This window comes from Papilio machaon, chromosome 12 (genome assembly GCF_912999745.1).
Source record: "Papilio machaon chromosome 12, ilPapMach1.1, whole genome shotgun sequence".
Taxonomy (NCBI): Eukaryota; Metazoa; Arthropoda; class Insecta; order Lepidoptera; family Papilionidae; genus Papilio; species Papilio machaon.
Window position 1 is genome coordinate 1,368,538 of NC_059997.1, and position 21,183 is coordinate 1,389,720.

General features: G+C 37.3%; 1 protein-coding gene across 2 annotated transcripts; it reads left to right on the top strand.

Moving 5' to 3' along the window:
• The first annotated feature begins 7,812 nt into the window (after positions 1-7,812).
• On the top strand, positions 7,813-18,036 carry LOC106718960 (myc proto-oncogene protein). 2 transcript variants are annotated; one of them, XM_014513173.2, is made up of 3 exons: positions 7,813-8,105; positions 9,653-10,331; positions 17,495-18,036. In XM_014513173.2, exons 2-3 carry the CDS (start codon positions 9,785-9,787, stop codon positions 18,025-18,027), a joined length of 1,080 nt encoding a protein of 359 aa, XP_014368659.1. In that variant the 5' UTR covers positions 7,813-8,105; positions 9,653-9,784; the 3' UTR covers positions 18,028-18,036. The 2 variants fall into 2 exon arrangements, with proteins under 2 accessions (XP_014368659.1, XP_014368660.1); XM_014513174.2 differs by lacking the exon at positions 7,813-8,105 and adding an exon at positions 9,287-9,481.
• The last annotated feature ends 3,147 nt before the right edge of the window (positions 18,037-21,183 follow it).

The window sequence follows — 21,183 nt, forward strand, 5'->3', positions numbered from 1 at the left end:
ATCAATTTGAGTGGCCCTTACGCACGGGCCACGAAACTATCTTTAAACCCCAGCACATGCATATATACCCGTGAATAGAATGCTTAGTTTTCCTTCCTTAATAAATTCAGCTTTTTTGAGTGCATAGTAGCCCTACAGCCCTAGTAGTTTGCAACTCCTCGACTGGCGCATATTATGCTTGAAAAATTTTCTCGTAGTAAAATAATCGATCGTAAGAGCTTGCTAAACTTTTCTCCAGAACTAACTCATGGAAAATATTATGTGTAACTTGCCTTCGCCTCAATTCCGATCGTAACTGAGTGCGCTCTCTAGAGCGTGAATAGATTTCGTGGCCACACCGTCAGACCGTATTTGTTCAGTACAAACGCACGTACAGACGAGTCACGTTTATATGTGTTTTCATTTCGTGTTTGGTTTGAACTTTTATATATATATTATATATACTTATATATATTATATAATATAATATTAATTCTTTTGGATGACCAGTTAATAAATAACTTAGGTCTAACATACACGGGCTACTTCAACTAATCGGGATTAGGCAATCAGCAGTTGAAGTTATAAACGACCCGCAGTTTACAGTCTTCCATAAAAAATGCCACCGGCAACGTCCGACATTTCTACTGTAGACTGTTCATCAACAATGGTACATGTCCTTCCTTTTTGGTTAATTACACTTTATTATTTACAGCAACAAGACGTATGTCGTCCTAAATAGTTAGTGTTTCTGGCAGCAATTGGCACAATGTTCTCGCAACGCGGCTAGAGAGCGTGGCGGTAGAAATCAGACATAATCGAACACAAATCTAGCTGCCCTCGATATCCTCCATAGATCTTATGATTATCGAACCAACGATCGAATAAATGATTGAATGAATAAACTTTCTTGGGGTGTTGTCAACTTTTAATTGAATTAAAGTTGGCTTAAACCGAAAACCAAACATCAATCCATCACAAGACAATGGTTTATTTTTAGTGCGTTGGTTTCTCATGGGTTAAACACTTTGTAATCTGCAGATCCTGGGTTCGAATCCCGCCAGGTAGTAAAGTATTTTTCGATTTAATTATGTACATTTATCCAACGTTATTACAATGAAGGAATATGCAACCTGTACATATTTGAGAGGAAATTCTAAAAAAATGTGTTAGTCAACCAACCCTCAACTATCTAACTTAATAATCGAGACGTATAGTGAACTGATGATGATGATCGTTTCGTTTTTATGCTTTCGGTATACCATCATCTATTGTACCACATAATCGTGAGTTTCAACTTTTGCTGGTTTTTTAATCATCGCCACATTTAATATCAGTAAAAATTCTTTGACAAGGGGCAATTTTAATACCCACGATAAAAAAAATTCAAGTGACAAAAAATCGCTATCGATCGATTAAAATGTGTGCAAAATTATTAATCAATTATTATTCATCAATGTCCAGTGATTATCTATAAATAGTGGCTTTTTTTAAATTTATCAACAGTTATTTTTGAGTGTACCGTAAAAAAAATTGCAAGAACTTATTATACTTATGTAACAAAAACAAAAGAAGACCATATAACGTTTTAGCAAACAAAATGTTTCTTCAATTATTTGTAGCTCCTACGAATGTGGGCCAATGTGTAAATTGACCACTTTTCAGAAGAGGCTCTCAAAGTTTCAACACTATAGGAAAAGATGCCGCATAGGCCCTTTTACTTTAGCAAAAAACCATGTTTACACCTGTAAATGTGTATTTGTCTTTAGTGCATGTTGTTAACCTTTTACACAGAATCCATCGCTATTCGACATCGTCACAAAACAAGTTCACTCCTTATTTAGAGTCCCCGAACTCTGTCAAATTGTATTTTCTACTACGTAACAACTGAAGAATTCTAAACGAAACCAGTTGTAACTGGAAGTAATTTCATTTGCACAGAGTATGTAACATTCCGAATGATGCGTGATTCACATCGTGTTCCTTGACCCTGATTACATGACGAGCGAGCCCCAGTTTGCGCTCGTGATCGTTAAATATACGACCACTCAATGTTTTCCTACAGTTCAATAGTTTTTTTTTTTAAATACAAACACACCTACTAACCTGGTAATACTGGAGCAGGATTTATGTTACATGCAGAATAACACAAAATCTCATTTACTTAATGTTTTTTTGTATTCAATTTACCTTAAAGATACCGAAGCTTTATCGTCACATCGAGAATCAAAAGTAATAAAGTCCTCAAAGTACTATACAGACATAAAAATGTGTTCAACAGAAATAAAAAAAAAATTAAAACAAAAGCGAATCTTAAACGCATCACTGAAATACCCATATATAAATTTTCAATTGATACATACTTATCCATAGATAACTGATGGATGATTTCAAGAAGAAAAAGTCATCAATTCAAGATTCGGCCAACGGCCAACTCTAACGTATGTCAGATTAATAAAAATTTGGCGCCAACGGAACATGACATAACATGCTGCGTCCAGAAATTGTCGATAAGGGCGGAAATGTCCAAGGTCATGATAACAGGCATATTGCGTGGGATCAAGGTCGAACGAATTTTAACCCAAATGACTCATACACATGTGGCATCCGAACTAAACCACACTTGATATCATTTGACGTTTTCATTTACAATCATCATTAATTCATATTTCATGAAATAAATTACGAATTTTATCATCTATCTATATATATATAAAAGAAAGTTGTGTTAGTTACACCATTTATAACTCAAGAACGGCTGAATCGATTTGACTGAAAATTGGTGGGCAGGTAGCTTAGAACCAGGAAAAGGACATAGGATAAGTTTTACCCCGTTTTCTTTTTTTTTTTATTCCGCGCGGACGGAGTCGCGGGTAAAAGCTAGTAGTGAATGAAAATAAACTATACATAAAAGTTTTCATGGAATAAGCAAGCTTTTGAAAACAATATTTAATATCTTATTACTTATTTAGTTCAATAAATATATTATTAGGGCAATAAAAGGTTATAATAATCAGAAATCGTACAAAAGAATTGCAGTCTTCGAAAAATTTTCGAAAGACAAAAAAAATACAGTTAACCACGTCCTAACGCATAATGAATCTAATATAGTCAGAAATTGTAAACTCTTTTTAATCTGTCTTTTGTCAAATTCCAGGTAGACAGATTACAAAAGTCGACTTCATTGAACATTCAATATTGCACTGAACAAGTACAATCACGTTGTAAATGCTTAAGTTATATTTTATTATTTATTAATTTTTATTACCACAGTTGTTTGAATTATTTTTAACTACTATTTATGACTATATTACGAAGAATAGCTAAGGGCAGACAAACTGGGATGATGACGATTATGAATAGCTTGTTAAGCTAAACTTTTTACCTTGCAGATATAGCTTTGCTATATTAGCTTTTATTTCAACTTGCTAAGATTGACACTAAAATAAATACTCACAAGATTGTAAATGAAATTTAACCTAATTATACCCTATTCATTAATCTTTTACATTTAAATTAAAAACTTCAAATGCAACAGTTAAAGGTTAATTATAGACCATACAAAATTTTGTTCTACTAATCTTCGAAATATTGCATTACAAAACTAGGATAGAGATTGCAAGGTGATGTAGAGGACGACGTTAAACTAGTCTATGCCCTTCATGGCTTGAGTTTACTACCTTTTTAAAGCCATGAATCCGTAAATGCTTAATTATTAATAGGTTAACGCGTCAACCTTTTTTTATTGTCTCAAAAATAAATAATGATAAAAATGTCTCAAAGTATTATTTTTTAGTTTAAGATGAAGACTAACCTAACCAGTTGCCAATACTAAAATGATTATTTTTTTCATTATTTTATCAGATTTAAAAAAAATGTTAGAATAAAACAGACTTTTTAAACATATGGGATGTCTTTAATTTGCATATATGTATTCGCACGTGTGTGACATATTTTTGCTTACAAAATTAAATTTGGTCCGTTATTATCCACTTAATATGACGCAAACTTAGATTCAAAGAACAAAAAAATTAACAGGTCGCATAAAATCTTTAAAAATGTTGAAACTGATTTGTTCGCGACTGTACCGAAATTCAAATTGCAGGTGTAATCATTCGTCTCGGGGTATCTCTGGCGATATTTGTAATTCGAATTGCATTTTTTATAGCACGTATTATGCGTGGGAAATATCACAAGGTGGTTTTGTCACTGGCCAATTTACTGAATAAAGTGTTTGATATTCATCAGAGAAAAAAATTAAACTTTGTTTTTACCATAGTGCAAAACAAAAGGGATATAAAAAAATAAATTTGTAATATAAATATTTGTCTATTATGAATTTATTAAGAGAGAGCTAAAAGAAAGAAAAAATGAAATCATTTATCGAGTCACTTAAGAAAAATACACCCATAGAATCAAAAATATACAAAAGTGTGGCAAAGTGTAGGCAGCGGGCGAAATGCAGAGACGAACTAAACCCTCCTTGCACTTCCACCTTGATTATAAAATATTAAGACCTCATTTTGTTGAAGACTTCTGGTATAGCCTTTACCTTGATTACCTACTCCTAAAACTTAATATATGTAGTTAATAGCTATCGAGGTAAATTATTCTTTCCAAGTCATTGATTTTTAACGGACATTCACTAATAATTTATAGGAGTCGTAAAAGCTAACTTTTTACGACATGCAGCCCTAACGAAATTTGAATTTACGATAGCAGGTAGCTCCGGTACTTTTGTATTTATATAAAAATAATCATATTAAGTCAACCTGTGGCCAAAACTCATGCACATTTTGACATCTTAATCGTTAATTATGAATGACGTATTGCGTTTTGAAATTAGTCACGCATGACATTTAAAGTAAAAAAATTGAATAAAAAAATTTAAAAGCATGGATTATGACGGTTTAACTTTTATCTTAGTTTAACTTTTTTTTCATCACCCTATTTTTTTAAATATGCGTATCAATGCAACGCCTTTAAATTAAATAAGCTTAAGTTCAAAATCGTTTCGATAAATCTCGCATCTGCCAAAATATACGTTTTGTTGACATCCAGTTCGGAAACGGCTTCTATTTCCGGCGTCTATTTTTTATCTATAGTAGATGGGATTGAATGAATAAAATTATCCGAAGGGTGCTTATTGTAAAAGGGTTTGTATGTCGTTAGGGTGAGCGTGATCTAATTTTTCTAGGGTTTTGTTACATGGATGAGGGTTGAAAAATCGAATATGACATTACGCCTACCATAAATTTAGTTTTATTAAAAGAACACGCTTACGTTTTTCTCTTAATCTAATTCAAGAAACCATAACATCGTTTATCATACTCCACCATGATAGTAAACACGTAAATAAAACCTAACCAACTAATAGTTAACAGTTATTTTACAAAATTAAATCTTACTTTATTTTATTAGATAAGATTCTAATAAAATGGAGATTCCGCGAAATGTTAATTCATAAATAAAAACTTTATGTAGACGGCCTTCTTTGAAACGATGACAATTGTTTTACTATTAAAAAAAAACTAAAAAGTTGGGCGGAAGGATCAGTGAAGAGTTTGTTAATGGTTGGGACAGGTAGTCATTTTTTGTGTTCATAATTTGTCGGTGTCTGTTAACTCAGTGTGTATTGATTACGGTAAATCTTACCTTTTACTTTGTGAGCAATCAGTAATATAAATATATCGTTTTGAAAATTATTTTTATAACACAAAATAATTATATACACAAAGATAAGTAAAACTTATAATTTTTTATTTGTAATTTCTGATTCGAGGTTTACGAGGTATAAGTAATTTTAACCGTTACATTATACTCTTTAATAGTTTAATGAAACATTTTAATATTTTTTCGTCACAAGAAAAACAAGTCAAACATGAAGTCTGTAAAAATCATGATTTTTAACAGACTTCGCGCGCAAGCAATTGCCAGTACGCCGTTGTTTTCTTACGAGTACGTTTAGCGACATCTGTTGAAAAGAATGTGCAACTGTTTGTTACTATGCGAGAGAATCTAATCAAATTTATAACTTGACTATATTACTAAATATTTATTGTGATAGTTAACTAAATAAAGAGATTTTGAGAATTAATGCAATCGTTAACATTAAAGTGCTACATATTTAATAATATTACTAAGGGAAAGTTATGATTGTGTATTCGATCAGCCATATTTGATTAGAAAAGATCAATAAATAATCTCATACAACATTCGGAATTAAAATCAACCGCCATACGGCGTCCTTTTCACAGGAGGGAGAGGGAAAGACTTATTAGTCGCAAGTAGGGTTACCCTTACCATACCTACATTTTATTGGGATACGGATTCATTATATTCGTCTTAAATAATATCTATTAAGTGATTTTTTTTAAGTTGACTATAAATATTTTATATTATTAGTAGGTTATAGTCGCGGTATGTTTATATCATAACTCATCATCAACCTGCCCTTATCCCTATATCATAACTATGATAACATAAATAAATAAAATCGGTATTTTATTGAATATTATATATGCACAGCATGGAAACAGCAATTGTCTCTTATAACACTTAAGCCAGCAGTAAAAACGTCTACTTTATTCAAAGTAATATAGTAATATAATTTTGTTATACAAAAAAGTTTTAAAAACTGTTTCCCGAACTTAATTTTTGAGATTTTGATTTAAAATATACAACTAAAGATAAGGTCTGAACTCAAAAAATCTATGCTTGTCCGTAATTTATGTTTGTCAAAAGGGAGCCCTACACTTAGGTTTGCAAAGTCGATGCTGATTTTTTTTATTTCGCTGGGAATGCAGCGCGGAATGCGGGTCGACGAACTTTATGGGGGGAAAGTAATGCTCGATCCTATGATGTATTACTGTGCATAGATAACAAACAATAATGTTGCCATTCGCATGTGTTATAAATTAATTAAATAAATCATACTGTAGTTTGATTAATTGTTTAAGACGTTTTATGTCTCTGTCTATAAATAGCGCTAAATAAAATTTGCTTGTGCATCGGACTAAAGACTAATTATTAATTTGGTATATTTAAATATAACGCTCATATTTTTACAATATCTAAACCTATCACACATCATTTATTAATATGTAAGCATTTTAGAAGGTTTTTACTCTTTTCTGTACGTAAAGTTACATTTTATAGTGCAGAACTAACCGTACAATACAACGCGAAGTACATTTTACGACTATGAGCCCTAATTGTTTGCAGTGCAAGCGCTCAATAAATAATACGCGCCAATTCATCAGAATCGCTCAGGTATTTCTGCTTCGCACCATAAGCCTCGATCTTAGGAATGTCGACTGACTAGCTCCGATAGCGGCAGCTGTGAAAAACAATACAACAAACGTTCTAGCCAGAGAAAGACCGGCGGCTGAGTGAGGAGAGGACACGACAGCTAGCGCTAGCGGCTTGCCGGCCGGCGACCAGCGCTCGCCTCGATTTTCCTCCCACAACGTCAGAAACCGCACCTAACTCACACAGCGAGCATCTACGCACACTTACTAACGCACGCCGTAACGTCGCTGCGCTGATTTCCTTCCCCGAGCACTTGTGAGGCGCGAGTCGCAAGATATTTTATGACATTATTCGGTATTTATGCGCTTTTACAACATAACAACTGTGTAACTGAATGCAGAATTGATATATGAACATATTCGTGGTACAAAATCGGCAGGACGAAGCGTATTTTCAGAGGATTTCGTGAATGGCAAGGAATTAGCCGTGCCGGCAACGGCGGGGGGCGCCGCGAGTGCCAGCGGCGCGGAGGGGGCGCCGCGTCAAAGCCCGGAGCGCGAGAGCGGCCGCTGCCGCTACTCGCTCGCCACCTCGCGCTTCGCCAACTAGTCGTGTCCACGGCGCCACCCGAATAGCACGCGCGGCTGTCCTTAGAACCGGCCGGCACCCGAATAATGTTTCAGTGTCTGACAAACTCAATAGGAGGTCTCGGAAGAAGTACCGTATTTAATTTACACTGTATAACCAACCGCATATTCTCAGTGAGTGTTACGCAGTGTGTACGGAAAAAACTTTGTCGAAGATTCTGAAGAATTCTGTGTGAAATTGTGTAACTTGCCGGCCCCAGTCGGATCGCGTTTTGCACAAACTTTTCGGTGAGCTATTATATTCATATTGCTAAAGTGTCATTCAACCAAATTGTTTAGTAATTTAATATAGTTCAAAAAAGCACCAACAGGTGCGGGTAGATATTTAATAGGTTTCTAGCGTATAAGTTGTTGGCGGGGCGTTGCCGACTATGAAATGAACTTCGGCTTGTGGCGTTTCTGCGAAAAGCAGGCGCCCAAATTCCAACATTGCCGCGTATTGAAACGTCCTAAAAATATTACGTAGATTTAATGTTCTGCATTGCACAATAATTATTTTGTTAGTTACGAAATATGAATCAATAAAATGATAAAAATAGGATAGACTCCAGTATATTAAAATACGATATTATAAAAAAATAATATGTTAAATTAAATTATCATAATTATAAATTTATTGCTGTAAAAAATTTAAAACAATTTCGATTTTTAAAACTTATTATTATTTAATATTTATTCTGATTTATAATAATTGAAGTTGTATTTAGTTTCATAATATTTCACATTTCACAATATTATATTGAATGGCTGTGTTGCATAAAATGCAGAAACATGAATTGCATAATATAAAGCAAAATTCTTCATAAGTAGTATATTATGTGATAATTAATGTGAAAAACGTTTATTGAGAAAAAATATCAAAATTATAGTATTTGTAAACTGAAGTCGTTACATAAATTTTCATCGCGCAATTTTTTTTGCTGTTTAGTTATAATTTCTTCGAAGTAAATTAACAAATATTAAATCTAATAAAATGATAATGTTGCAAGATTAATACAAGCAGCTTTTTATAAATTTTGATCAATTTTAAAAAATTAGTTAGTAACAAAATTTTGCTTCTATTAAATTCAATAGTCTATGGAATAATTTCTTCCATTTTGTATGTGGAATTCAATTGAAGTGTAAAAAGGCGCGCAGAGTCGCTGTATTGGTAAACACTATGTTTTCGCGCCATTCTGCGCTTGTAAACAAATGCTCATTTTACACATCGTAGCCGTCTACCTGGCATTGACGATTTTTCGCGGAATCACTACCACCGATATCCAGGTAGATTGTAAAAAATAAGCGGGGGTGGTACTCCAAGGATAATAGCAAATTTTTGTAAGAATTGAAATAAGCCTCAAGGCCAAAGTGCCCTTTAAAACAGTTCGTTTTCGTATCCCGCCTTCAGTCTAGTTTTGGACACCGTGGTGGACACTTCCCGCTCCCCGACTTGGTGCTCTAACGGGATTTGTTTGTAAATACAAGGGGGTCAACACCCCTTGTGTTACTATCTGTTTTGGTTTTTAACATTTTCAAAAGTTTTTAAAGTTTGATAGTTTAAAGTGAATTTGATCATAAAATAAATAAATTACTTCAATTTGTGAACGTTGTGCAATAATTAGGTGATACAATTAAATATTTAGCTAATTTAATTTTCGGTTTCAATACTTTAAATTATCCAACATAATTCAATATGAATATAATTTGTAGCACTCTTAAACATTTGAGTTACCTATACATATATTATTTTAATTATTCTATTATTCTACAACTAGGATTTCTTTTTGTTGCAGACGGTGTGCGTAGGACCCATCGCGCGCATCGTCCTTGTGATAAGGGGCTCTGTGATATCAAAAACTTCGTCGTAGCTTTAAAACTAGTTAGTATTTTAGTTTATATAAAGAAAGAAGAAGAAAAAAATCAAAATGTCGCCACCGATCCTCGACCCTAACATACTGCAGTTTGACATCTGGGAGACGTTGGACGAGGTGACTATGGAGATGGCTTCGACGTCCGAGTTCTGGACGCAGGTGGACTACGAGGTGGACCGGCTGGACTTCGTGCCGCCGTCCAACCCGGACAGCCTGGACGACAGCGACCCGGACTGGCGGATACCGGACAGTCCGGAGGACCACAAGGACAACATCGTGCACCACGACTGCATGTGGGCAGGCTCGTGCGTGGATTCGGCGGTGCACCCGTCTAACACGTTTGTGCCGACCGACTTGATATCTGCGACGCCGGGCCAGAGTTTGCTGCGGCGGGACATCTCGCCGCCGCGGCCTGAGACTCCGCCTTCACTGGACGGTGATGAACAGCAGTACCCGTTCGAGCACGTGGTGGACGTGGCGAGCGCCGCACGCCGGCTGGTCCGCGACTCCGCCGCTGTGGCTGCTGACCACTCCTACACCATAGCAAGACAACGCATCGACTACCTCGGAGTGCAGACGCCGTCTGACTCGTGCGAATCAGGTATGTCATATATACTACAGAATATAATTTAACTTAATATTGTATGACCCTTTTACGCTTATCCTATTCCTATGCTTCGTCCATACCTAGATCTTTAGCCACAATTCCCAGCGGTAGTACATATAAGTGACGATAATATATACCTTTACTTAATTCTTTTCTCATTATGCGTACCGCTCTCAACACTTAACATATTTTCTCTAGATATCGTTCAATAAATTTTTAAAACCGAGAGTTTTGCTTACATCGATTTTATTTGTTTCTTCCATAATTGAGTTGTGTTGTTGAGTATATCTAAGAGTGTAATATATAATTGAGTAAGACGGCGGCAGTACAAGATGAGAGAAGGACGCAGGCGTAATTCTGCGAGCGCGGAAACTGGGAGTATCGACCCGGCACCCCGTCCCGCACCACGCGCCCCCCGCCCGCCCGGCTAGACGCACCCGCGCCTTCCGGAACCTCGCCGACCTTGAACGTACCAACCTTCCTTAATGTCAGAGCATCCTGCTCATCCCGAGGGACTTAATAATTACGAATATGTGGTCCACGTGAGCCGGACTCGATTAATTGGCGATGTTTAAATATCATCGGTGCAAAGTTCGAACACGATGAATCTGTCATTGTCTGGCTGTTAATTGTACTTCAATCGTCTGCGGAAAGGATAATTAGATTGGATCGTTTACTTAATTTTGGCGGGAAGTTCATAACGTACCTATACTTGTACTGCAAACGACACATGGGTTAATAATATTTACAGTGGTGACTCGACGTCGGTGCACGCCACACGAGTGCATCATTACTACGACTACAATGTTACGTTATCTATTTGCACTTTAGTTATCGTCGATAGCGGTGTGTGAGGTCGTATCGTGGCTCGCATTCGTTTACGATGCCACTTGCTGCACCGTTAGAATCGTAAAAATTTGTTTTTACTATTTTTAATTGTCAATTATGTTAAGTGAGTGAGTTTAAAATATCTATGTTCGCATTCACTGCGACATTCTCGCATCGAGTTGTCCGTTAGTCGCGCAAGAATGCGACGGAATGAAATGGAATCTCATTGAAGTGGAGCTCGGCTGGCCGGTCTCCGGTCGCCGGACCGGTTCGGAACGCGGTACGCCCGCTTCTAGTCCGGCCAGATCACAATTCATAGACAGTCAATAATTCGCGTCAGTGAAATCGCCTAATAAAGTATTCGCTGCTAAGTTGCTTCATATACAATCTATCCTGTTATTTTTTTATAAAACAATGCGATATTAATAACTGACGGAGTCAATTAAAATATTGGTAACGGTCCGTGTCGCATCACTAGCAGCCGCGCCAAATTTACGACGCATGCTCAGTTTTATCGCGCCACCATACGCCGCGGAGCGCGCCGGCTGCGTACTCAATAGATTCATTTTCCCGCGCAAAAATGTTGCAACAAAACTGTACCATTAGTTATTGAATTGTATTCCATGGTCTTTTTGCAGGGGTACCTAGTATTTACTTACATACACATATAACTTATCGTAGAGTAAAATTGAATTATTTTCTGCGCCATGTATCGAATTGAGGTATCCGACATAATTTCGGGTCACTTGTTTTATGGCTCTTTTTATTGAAAAACGCCATGTCATTTTGCAATAATGCGAGCTATTGCCGGCCGCTATAATTATAAAAGCCGCTAACCTAATAAACTTTAGACAGATAACCGAGTTAAACAGCTCTAGGTGCTTTTGACCTGTGTCTTATCTTGACAGATTGCGCGGCCGAGATTGTGATTTATGACATTTAAATTCTAGGTCCCGTTAAGTAAGTGGGCCAGTGGTTGCGCTGTAGAATTGTTAAGTTCCTTTAAGGGCAATTCAGGGCACTAGATCCGGTTTTAGGCGCCCCCCAAACATTGCTTTGAATCGTGTCGGGGCCGACAACTGCGCTTACGATTTCGTACTTTTCGCGAAAGGCGATAAAACAGCTGATCTATTTTTGAGTACTGACGTAAATACGTACTGAGTAATGTTTAATATAATCACTTGATTAAATATTTGGTTAACATAGTTCATAGTCTTGTAGCAACAGTACGAATAATGGTTTGTCATTTCTGCGTCTATATAGTAACTAAATCTATTTTTATATTTTATATTTAAATAAATGTTGTTGGCTCAACTTGCAAGCGATGTGAATGTTCTTGGTTGCATAGTTAACGCGATTTGCACGCTTGTATGCGGCGTTTGAAGCTGACCTACATATAAATATTATAGTCTTAGTTAAGAAGCCTACCTTTCAGCCTGGACTATTGTGCTGAGTGCAAAAATCTATCGATATTAATGGGGAAATTGGTACAAGAATTATCCGACCGTTGACTGACATGAATTATTATTAGAGCGATTGAATGGTGTCATTAGTTTTACCGGGTCTTTCGCAGTTAAATAGATTAAAAAAAATATTCTTAACTGATTATGTCTGTGTATGTATGCTTCATGATTTGTCGGACAGTAAAGCGTTTAATTTACAATTCATTATCAATTCACGATAAGTTGCCGCAGTCATCGACGTCCGTGCCGTAGTGTTGTAAGTCGTAAAATACAAATGTCCCGCTGTAGTAGGAGCGACCTTGTCGTTATCGCGTTGAATTCTTAGGTTGAATTCTTAGATATTGTTTTAAACGATCGCTATGTATGTGTGTGTAAATATTTCAAATCGCGATAAAAAAAGGTATGTGACGTTAAATGAAACGTGGAAGTTCCAACTTGCATTATTCGACTCGTTTGCTGTGTACGACGAATTTGTAGCTTGAAAAGTACTTGATGAAAAAAAATTCTTACAAATACGATTTTTGATTAATGAAGCTGTGATAAGAGAAATCAATGGCATTTTAATCAAAATTAAAATTGTTGGGTCATTGGACATCTATGGGACTAACGTAATACAATTTTTCCTACAAGTTTTCAGAATATTATATTTAAAATAGTTTTAGCCTGTGACTTGGTCCATACGGAATGTTACTTAGTTGTAATGTAAGTTGGTCCAGTAGTTTAAGTTTATTCGTTAACATATACAAATCTTTTCTCTTTGTAATATTAGTATAGATGGAAATAAGAAATGATTGAAGATGGAAACAAGTATATAAGAAGCCTTGAACGGAGGCTCAGTTTTGTAAATATCGCTTCGGTCCCGCAACCTTGGAGCATCAAACATCAATGTCGAAAACGGTTACGCAGTCGTCCGACTGGCATAAATTTTTATTGTCTTATCAGAAATGTCTTATACTAACCACGTGATATCAACTCGGCAACCAGATAATTTACAATTTCACCTTGATCTTTCCGACCTAATGATTATTTAATAATAAAAAAAAATATAATCTAAATCCCATATCTCTTAATTTTTCCATAAATTAATAGTTTAATATAGTTGTCGCTGATAGCAACACTGTTTGACGCGTCTATGTAGGTCGCACAATCTATTATAATATGTATTAACAGAATTAGCAAAGCGGAATAATTTAAAAGCTATAAAATTTCGATGTGTAGAAACCATGCATAGTAATAATTTTAAGGACAAATCTTGTGATAGATCTTATACGGTTTGTCTCACGTTTAAATAATAATTTCTGTAATATTACAAACGATAATTTGAAGGTTCCCATCATTTAATAGTAGTTATATTTAATATAGATTTGACTAATATCGTGTGTATTTCAATGGGGCCATAAATACATTTGGACGGTTAAAATGACGCAACAAGATTTCTTTGATAAAATATTAACGTCTGTTTTATATGTCGTATTTTTAATCGATTGACATTTTCGTTTTAGTGTCGATTAGTTTTACAATTTTAAATAAGTCTATATAAAAATTTTAAATATGATATTAGCTGTATGATACATTATTTTTAAAACTACCCTCAAATAGTTTCTATATCCGATATTATGACAATATCATGTCAATGGATCTCTGTTGAAATTAATCTAAGTTCTCTTTCTGTATTAAATATTTCTAGTATTCCGAAAAGATAACATTCTCAACATTGAAATCCGGTTACATTCTCTAGTTCATTAGCACTAAATCGCTGGTTCGTTTGTTAGCTTTTTTCTACGTCAAACAGTCGCCCGTGAACTTCATACAAACCAAGGCCGTACGCCTAATCGATCCGCCATCGTACCTCGGTCCATAAATTATCACTGCCTGATTTAGAAGGCGGCCGGTCTCGTACACCCGCCACTGCCTAGATGACCGACTTTTCTCGGTTGCGTAATACGCCGAAAATACACAGACGATCAGGTCAGCGATGGATTCGATCGCCATATTACGTTCCTACTCGAATCTTTATTAATATACCCTACATGTCACGATCGATCGATCTGTAGGATGGTATCTTCAATTTGACGTTAGCGATTTCCATTTAGGGATCTAGCAGTAATGAGAAAACAATAAAAACATAAACCGCGGCCACAGTTATGGTCTCTTAAGCTTATTAACGTTGCAGCGGTACTCCAACAATATACAGGATGTGTCGAATTGAAAATTTATTTTACCGCGCTCACGCGACTTCTTATCGCAGATTAAATACTTTCAAGGCTGTTATAAATTCGCACAATAATCGTATCGATTATCATTTAAAATCCAATCGAGGTATAAAGTTGATAACGTATTTTAACTGATAGCCGCACCTTTATTACTAGCAATAATTCGCGCGCTTTTAACTGTATATTTTTACTGTGATGCAAATTTTGAATAATCGAATACATTGTATGGTTTGATTTGTGAACATGCTGTATAAGATAGCGTGCATCGCACACGTCATGAAAATTTTTAATTAACGCGTTCAAATGCCAGTGAACTTGGCCTGGAGCTTTAGAGCGTGGCGAGCGCCTTGCGGGTCATCCGTCTCGATTCCACAATAAAACCCCTACGAATACAAAGTTTGAGAAGTACTATTTAAAAAAAAAAGCTGTTATAAAATAATTCGTAACAATCAATTATTAGAACTAAATCGTGTATCGTATTTATGAAATCGGAACGTGGTTACTGTGTGAACTGAAATGCAATGCAGCCGCGCCCTATCGCACTCGTAGCCTAGAATTCAATTTATTTGTATTAGTTCCACATATTACCGACATAACTGCTACTGTGCAACATTAATTTAAGATAAAACAGATGGAATTACGGTTTCATATGAAATATTTCTAAAAATTTAAATTATCAGCTGCAAAGTGTAATCTAAGGTAGTTTTTAATGTCGTCACGTATTCTTTCAAGGTTTTAGGATTATTTTTAATGTAGTTTATAGAAGAAAATAGTTGTGCCTTATTTGATTTACGTGTAATGACTAAGATAGTATTCTAGATGTAAATATTAATGTGCTGATTGCTCAATGTAGGCCTGAGCAAGTTATTCGCGATGCAGTTGAATGACTCATTGTATTTCTCACGACGTAGACAGAGCCTAGGAATTGTGACTAATCTTGAGTGGGCTAACAATAAAGATACCATATCATCGAAATTTATTATATGTTTAGTATTAAAATTGACACATAAATCTATTTAAGACTGTCACACTCGGGTTTTCCGATTGTAAAATTGCTACAGACTCTGCAGCGATTCAAATTGAAACGCGACATTTGAAATCACGTGTCAGTTGAGTACAATAAGTATATGTACTAGTTAGTTATGCGATAGAACGGCGCCAATGCGGCCGGTGTCGCGTACACGATGAAAATAATACCGACCGTCGGTTGTTAATCGCCTCGGCGCCGGGGAAACAGAAAATCGCGATGTGCGAATCGACTTCCCACACAATGGTTACCCCGCGCCCACGGCCGCACGTCACACAGAACATATACGCAGGACGAATGCGGTGCGTTTGATAAGCCGTGTTACTATGCGGAACCGACGAAAAGATCGCGCGCGTCGGCGTTATTCCATCGCCGCCGAGGTCGTCTATCGGGAATGCTCAGTTTCGCGTATATTTCGCAAGTTTCGTCCTTGGACTGTTTAAACAACTGCCCACGTGACCGGTTTCTATTTTCAACGCCTTAAAATCCAATCGGAAATTCACGGGTGCGGACTCTGGCGATTGCGTTCACTCGGGCGATCTGAATCGCGGGAACCGCTGACATAATTATTCGTTCGCGTAACGAGATAGCGCAGTCGCATACCGATTTTCCGCGAAATTGGCCCAGCATAGTAAACACGATACGTAAGGACTACATCCGTCGAGCGAGTACTCTACGCCCATTACCGCTTCCATTCATTACATCTGATAATAACATTATTTTGTAAATTGTGAGGTTTCTTTTATCCTGCTCATTTGGGAGTCCTAGTCCTATGGCTTCGATTCTAGAGAATGCAGGTACATTATAACAGAGAGGCGCCCGTGTTGAGGCAGTTACCATTGACGCCATCGACTCCGTACGTCTCTCACATTTATATTCAGTAAAGAAAAAACTAGTTATCTATTTCGAAACGGCAAACTGCGTCCGCCTGTTGCTACGCGATTGTGCCCTAGCAACAGTAACAGGTTTTACTGGTCTCGAATCGCTCGCGTGTCTGCACCGAGGGAGCGTGCTCACCGATGTACTAATGAAGCTCCTCTCTACTGCCATCGAGTTCGACAGCCGATTGCGACGCGCTAGGCGAGACGCGCGGCCGGTGGGTGGCGGGAGCGAGTCCGCGCCGTCCGACAGGCGTCCATTGAGTGTGGACGCTGCAGTATACGCCGCGCACGCGCTCTAGTTTTGGCGCGAACGCCCGTGACGTCGGCGTCCGGATCGATGTCCACAGACGCTGCGGTAGTACGCCGGGGTCGACGCCCTCGAACCCCTGTCTCCCCCGCACGCCTCCCCTCGCCATGCCAGCGCCTCCCACCTGACTACTGCAGCCGCATCCCTACATCACATCTAGACCCGCAATTGTATATAGACGACACAACGGCGATCGCCCGCCTTTTATGGTGATGCGAATATTACGGTCGTTGCATGAATGAAAGCATGCGAGCTATGAAACTATTAATGCGGGTTTTAATTTGCAATACAAATAAACGAACGCCGAACCGTATGCGGCGCTCGCATCGCTAGATAACAATACCGCTCCAGGAGATAAAAAATATACTAATTCCATTTTTAATTTGCCCTGTTAATATTTAAGGTTCAATAAACTAAACTGTTTCTCTATTGTTGCAGAGGAGGAAATCGACGTGGTGTCTCTCGGTACTACCCATCAGCCTCTGCCGGGCACCACACAGTCGCGGGACTCGTACTCGCGTTCGTCGTCGTCCCAGGACCTCCTGTACTCGCCTCAGCAGACCCCGCGGCCGGCCGCCAGGAAACGTCTCATACCACCGACGAGCATACCCAGCGCCTCCGTGCCGCGGCGGAAAGCACGCGGCCCGGGCCGTCGCGGCCGTCGCTCCAACACCGACACCGATTCCGAGGCTGAGGCGCCCGACATCGAGCGCCGCTCCATACACAACGACATGGAGCGCCAGCGCCGCATCGGCCTCAAAAACCTCTTCGACGAACTCAAAAAGCAAATACCCGCGACAAGAGACAAGGAGCGCGCCCCTAAAGTGGTGATACTGCGCGAGGCGGCGGCGCTGTGCCGGAAGCTGCGCGAGGACGACTACGAGCGAGAGAACCTACAGAAGCAGCAGAACAAACTGGTCGCCAAATTAAGAAAGCTACGCATGATGGTCTCCCGCTACCGCGTGTATTGAGCGGCCGGCCGCTTGTTGCGGTGATCGTTCGTTCAGGGAGGACTCTCCGAGACTTCCGCGTGATGTTAGAGGACGCTAACTTTAGTAAGTTGTTCTGATGCGTATTAATAATTCCTGTACTATAAATACGGTCATTATTAACGAACGTCCGCTAGGTCTTCGAAGAATCGAAGGGAGTTCATTAAATTTCATCAAATTGTCAGCTTTTATGGCTTACTCTGCTTCTGTACGAATGTTGTAGTGATAAATAACCGCTAGTTAGTTTTGCTCAAACGATATTTTGCAGTGCCAAAGTGAGCCATAAAACTGGCGTAATCGAGTCTCAGGACTTCATACAAAACATAATAGTTTACAGACTGTTACTATAACAAGTAGACTGGTTTATACCTCTGAAATGTTTTCCGGCTTATTGTTTAAAATTATTTAATAAGATAATTGTGGAAGGAGCGATTATATTCGAATCGCAAGTGAATTTTCAAAAATACATTTAAAGATCCGAAACGTTTAGTGATTTAGTTAAACGTTTCGCTGTGTAAAGACGGGACAGGAGAGCAGTAGTATCCGATTGGGTTTGTCAGTGCTGTATATAGGAGTGACGAGTAGAGGCGTAGCGCCGACGGCGGAGACTTGGTAGGCTAGGCTGGCAGGTGGCCGCTGAGGGCCGTGAGAAAGTTCCGTATGTGCTGGCCTCTATATATGTTTTCGGCCCGGTTCGTAGGATTTTCTATTTCATCCCACGTCTCGCGCGCTCGTGCGGGAATAGGATAGTGATATCAAAAATAGTTAACTCGATATTATTGTAAGTTTTAAATATGCATAGGTTAGTTCGCTTACGGTTTTTAGTGGTTTTTGTTATCGTGTAAATTTAACACTTAATGTTTTTTTTATATTTAGTCGCGCCATTGACTCCGATTCATTATTTTAAATGTATTATTACAATCGAAGAAATGATGGACCATTTAACTATTTTTTAATCATTATTTGTGACTATATATTGCACGTAATTTACATAAAAATTTTACGCATACAACTAATACTAAGATTGTTTTTTGTTAATAATGCTTGAAACGCGCGCTTTTCGAATTAATTTCGCGCTCTTTTTACTGTCACTCGAAGTCTCGTCGAAGTGTATTTGGCGCGGCGGTGAAGTAGTGATTTTTATAAAAATGTGTTTTACAATTTTACAGCCAAATTTGCACTTCGTTATTGTATATGCATTATTATTATTTCATCTAGTGTATACGGATACTTTATTTTGTACGTTGTGAATATTAGACAGATTAAAAAAATGTAACGGCAATTTAGCTAAATAGTCCAGTGACTCAAAACAATGAAACATAATCTCAGTGAATAGTATACGTTATAATGGTATAGACTGTGTATTTTGATAATAACACCATAATTACAACTACTTTATTTCTGTTAAGAAATAAAACAATAAAAAAAAATAACCACGAAATAGTTCCTCATAGTACCTACTAATAGAAAATTTTGCATTTTCTTTTATATAATATTTTACTGCAGTAAGTTAGTGATGTACTTTGAATGTAAATTCGATAGGTGTTAAGCCAGGCTGTCATATTGTGAACGCGCTAGATTTTCGCCTATCTATCCGGGCTTCATCCGCAGTTTGATGTTTTTTCAAGCACATGGTCAGCAGATTGTACGCTCGAAGGCTTTAATTGTGTGCGGAATGTGCCTTGCTATGTACATATAAATATATAGATAATATTAGGTTTATACTCGAATTAGTTGCAAGAAATATTTTTGTGAGATATTATGTAGGATATATAGCGTTGTTTTAATAAGTAGAAACACGAGGAGGTTAATACTTATCCTGTTAAAGGTTTGCAGTTTATCTTCCATTAGCTGTTAAATGTACATAATAGAGAATAGATCATAGATGTACGTGATTTTTTTTTATAAACGAGTTTTTTTTCTAGTAATCGTTTATTTTTTTTCTTAAAGGGAGAGTTACGAATTCTCGAATGTTGTACCTGCATTTAATTTTTTTTTGTTATACTTGACATAAATAATAAAGTTATTGATGATTTAGCTTATGTTGAAAGTAACATTGGTTTCTTATTTGGTGATAACATACAGTTAAAAACTATAGTTTTTCGCGTAAGGGAAAGTCAGTAGATAATGTTAAATGTAAGAGATGACAGCTTTATATTCGGTAGGCAGATCGAGATTACGGGAGAGTTAACGATTCAATGCACATTAAACTGTGACAAGGCACATTTCCACCACCGCCAAATGGTACGTCTTGGGTCAAAAAGAAGTTACACATAACATAGCAACTCAATTTGTAAATTTTATAAATAAGGTTGGGATGAGTAAATAATAGTTTAAATTCTATTGTGTAATTTTTATTTGTATAGTATCCGTAAGCGATGTAACATCTAGCCACTGTCAGGGCCAGTGATGAATGTAAATTTTTTTAATGGTGGTCGATCGAGCTTGTTGCGTGCGGTAGTAAGTTGAGGCGAATGGTGGTGAGCGGTGGTAAGCCGTGACCGGCCCCAGCACGCCCCCTGACTGTGGCTACACACACCACTACAGAGAGTGCAGGACGCAAAATAAAATTCCGCCTAACATTAACTTTGCACCCTGCCATCTTTGAAGTGGCGTTAGTATAACAGGACATTTGTACTTATCGCGTCAGACACGACTTGGATACTATAATGAAGATGTGGAAAGTTCTTTGGTTTTTGTTCCTTAATTATGTATATCGAAATGCTAAGATAATCATTAAATATGGAAATAAATGATAATGCCGTTCCGGGGCAGAGTTTAGAAACCATTGGCTATTCGATTGTGATTTTTATACATTTTCGATTTATTTTAATTGGGTTTTCGGCTACTAAATTAGTGTTTAGATTCTGTGATTTTATATGTACCTGTGCGGTACGCTGGTGTGATGATGTTTTTAATGCTCTGTCTTGGTCGGTGTAAAAAAATAAACGGTTTTTATTCATATTTTGTTGTTTGCCTTTCTCCTTTTCTACCCTGTATTATTTACATAAACAAGCATGCATACAATACACACAAATTCATACTAAATGACAACAATGAGTGTTCACCTAAGCTGTGGTTGAAGAAGAGAAGAAATCATTAGAAAATGATCAAATCTGTAGTATACATGTAGGTAGT

What these genes read in the sequence shown, in the direction of transcription:
- LOC106718960 (XM_014513173.2), top strand. Translation starts at nt 9,785, where the DNA reads ATGTCGCCACCGATCCTCGACCCTAACATACTGCAGTTTGACATCTGG. An exon ending in GTCTGACTCGTGCGAATCAG is followed by an intron (nt 10,332 to 17,494) that starts GTATGTCATATA and finishes CTATTGTTGCAG; the next exon opens with AGGAGGAAATCGACGTGGTG.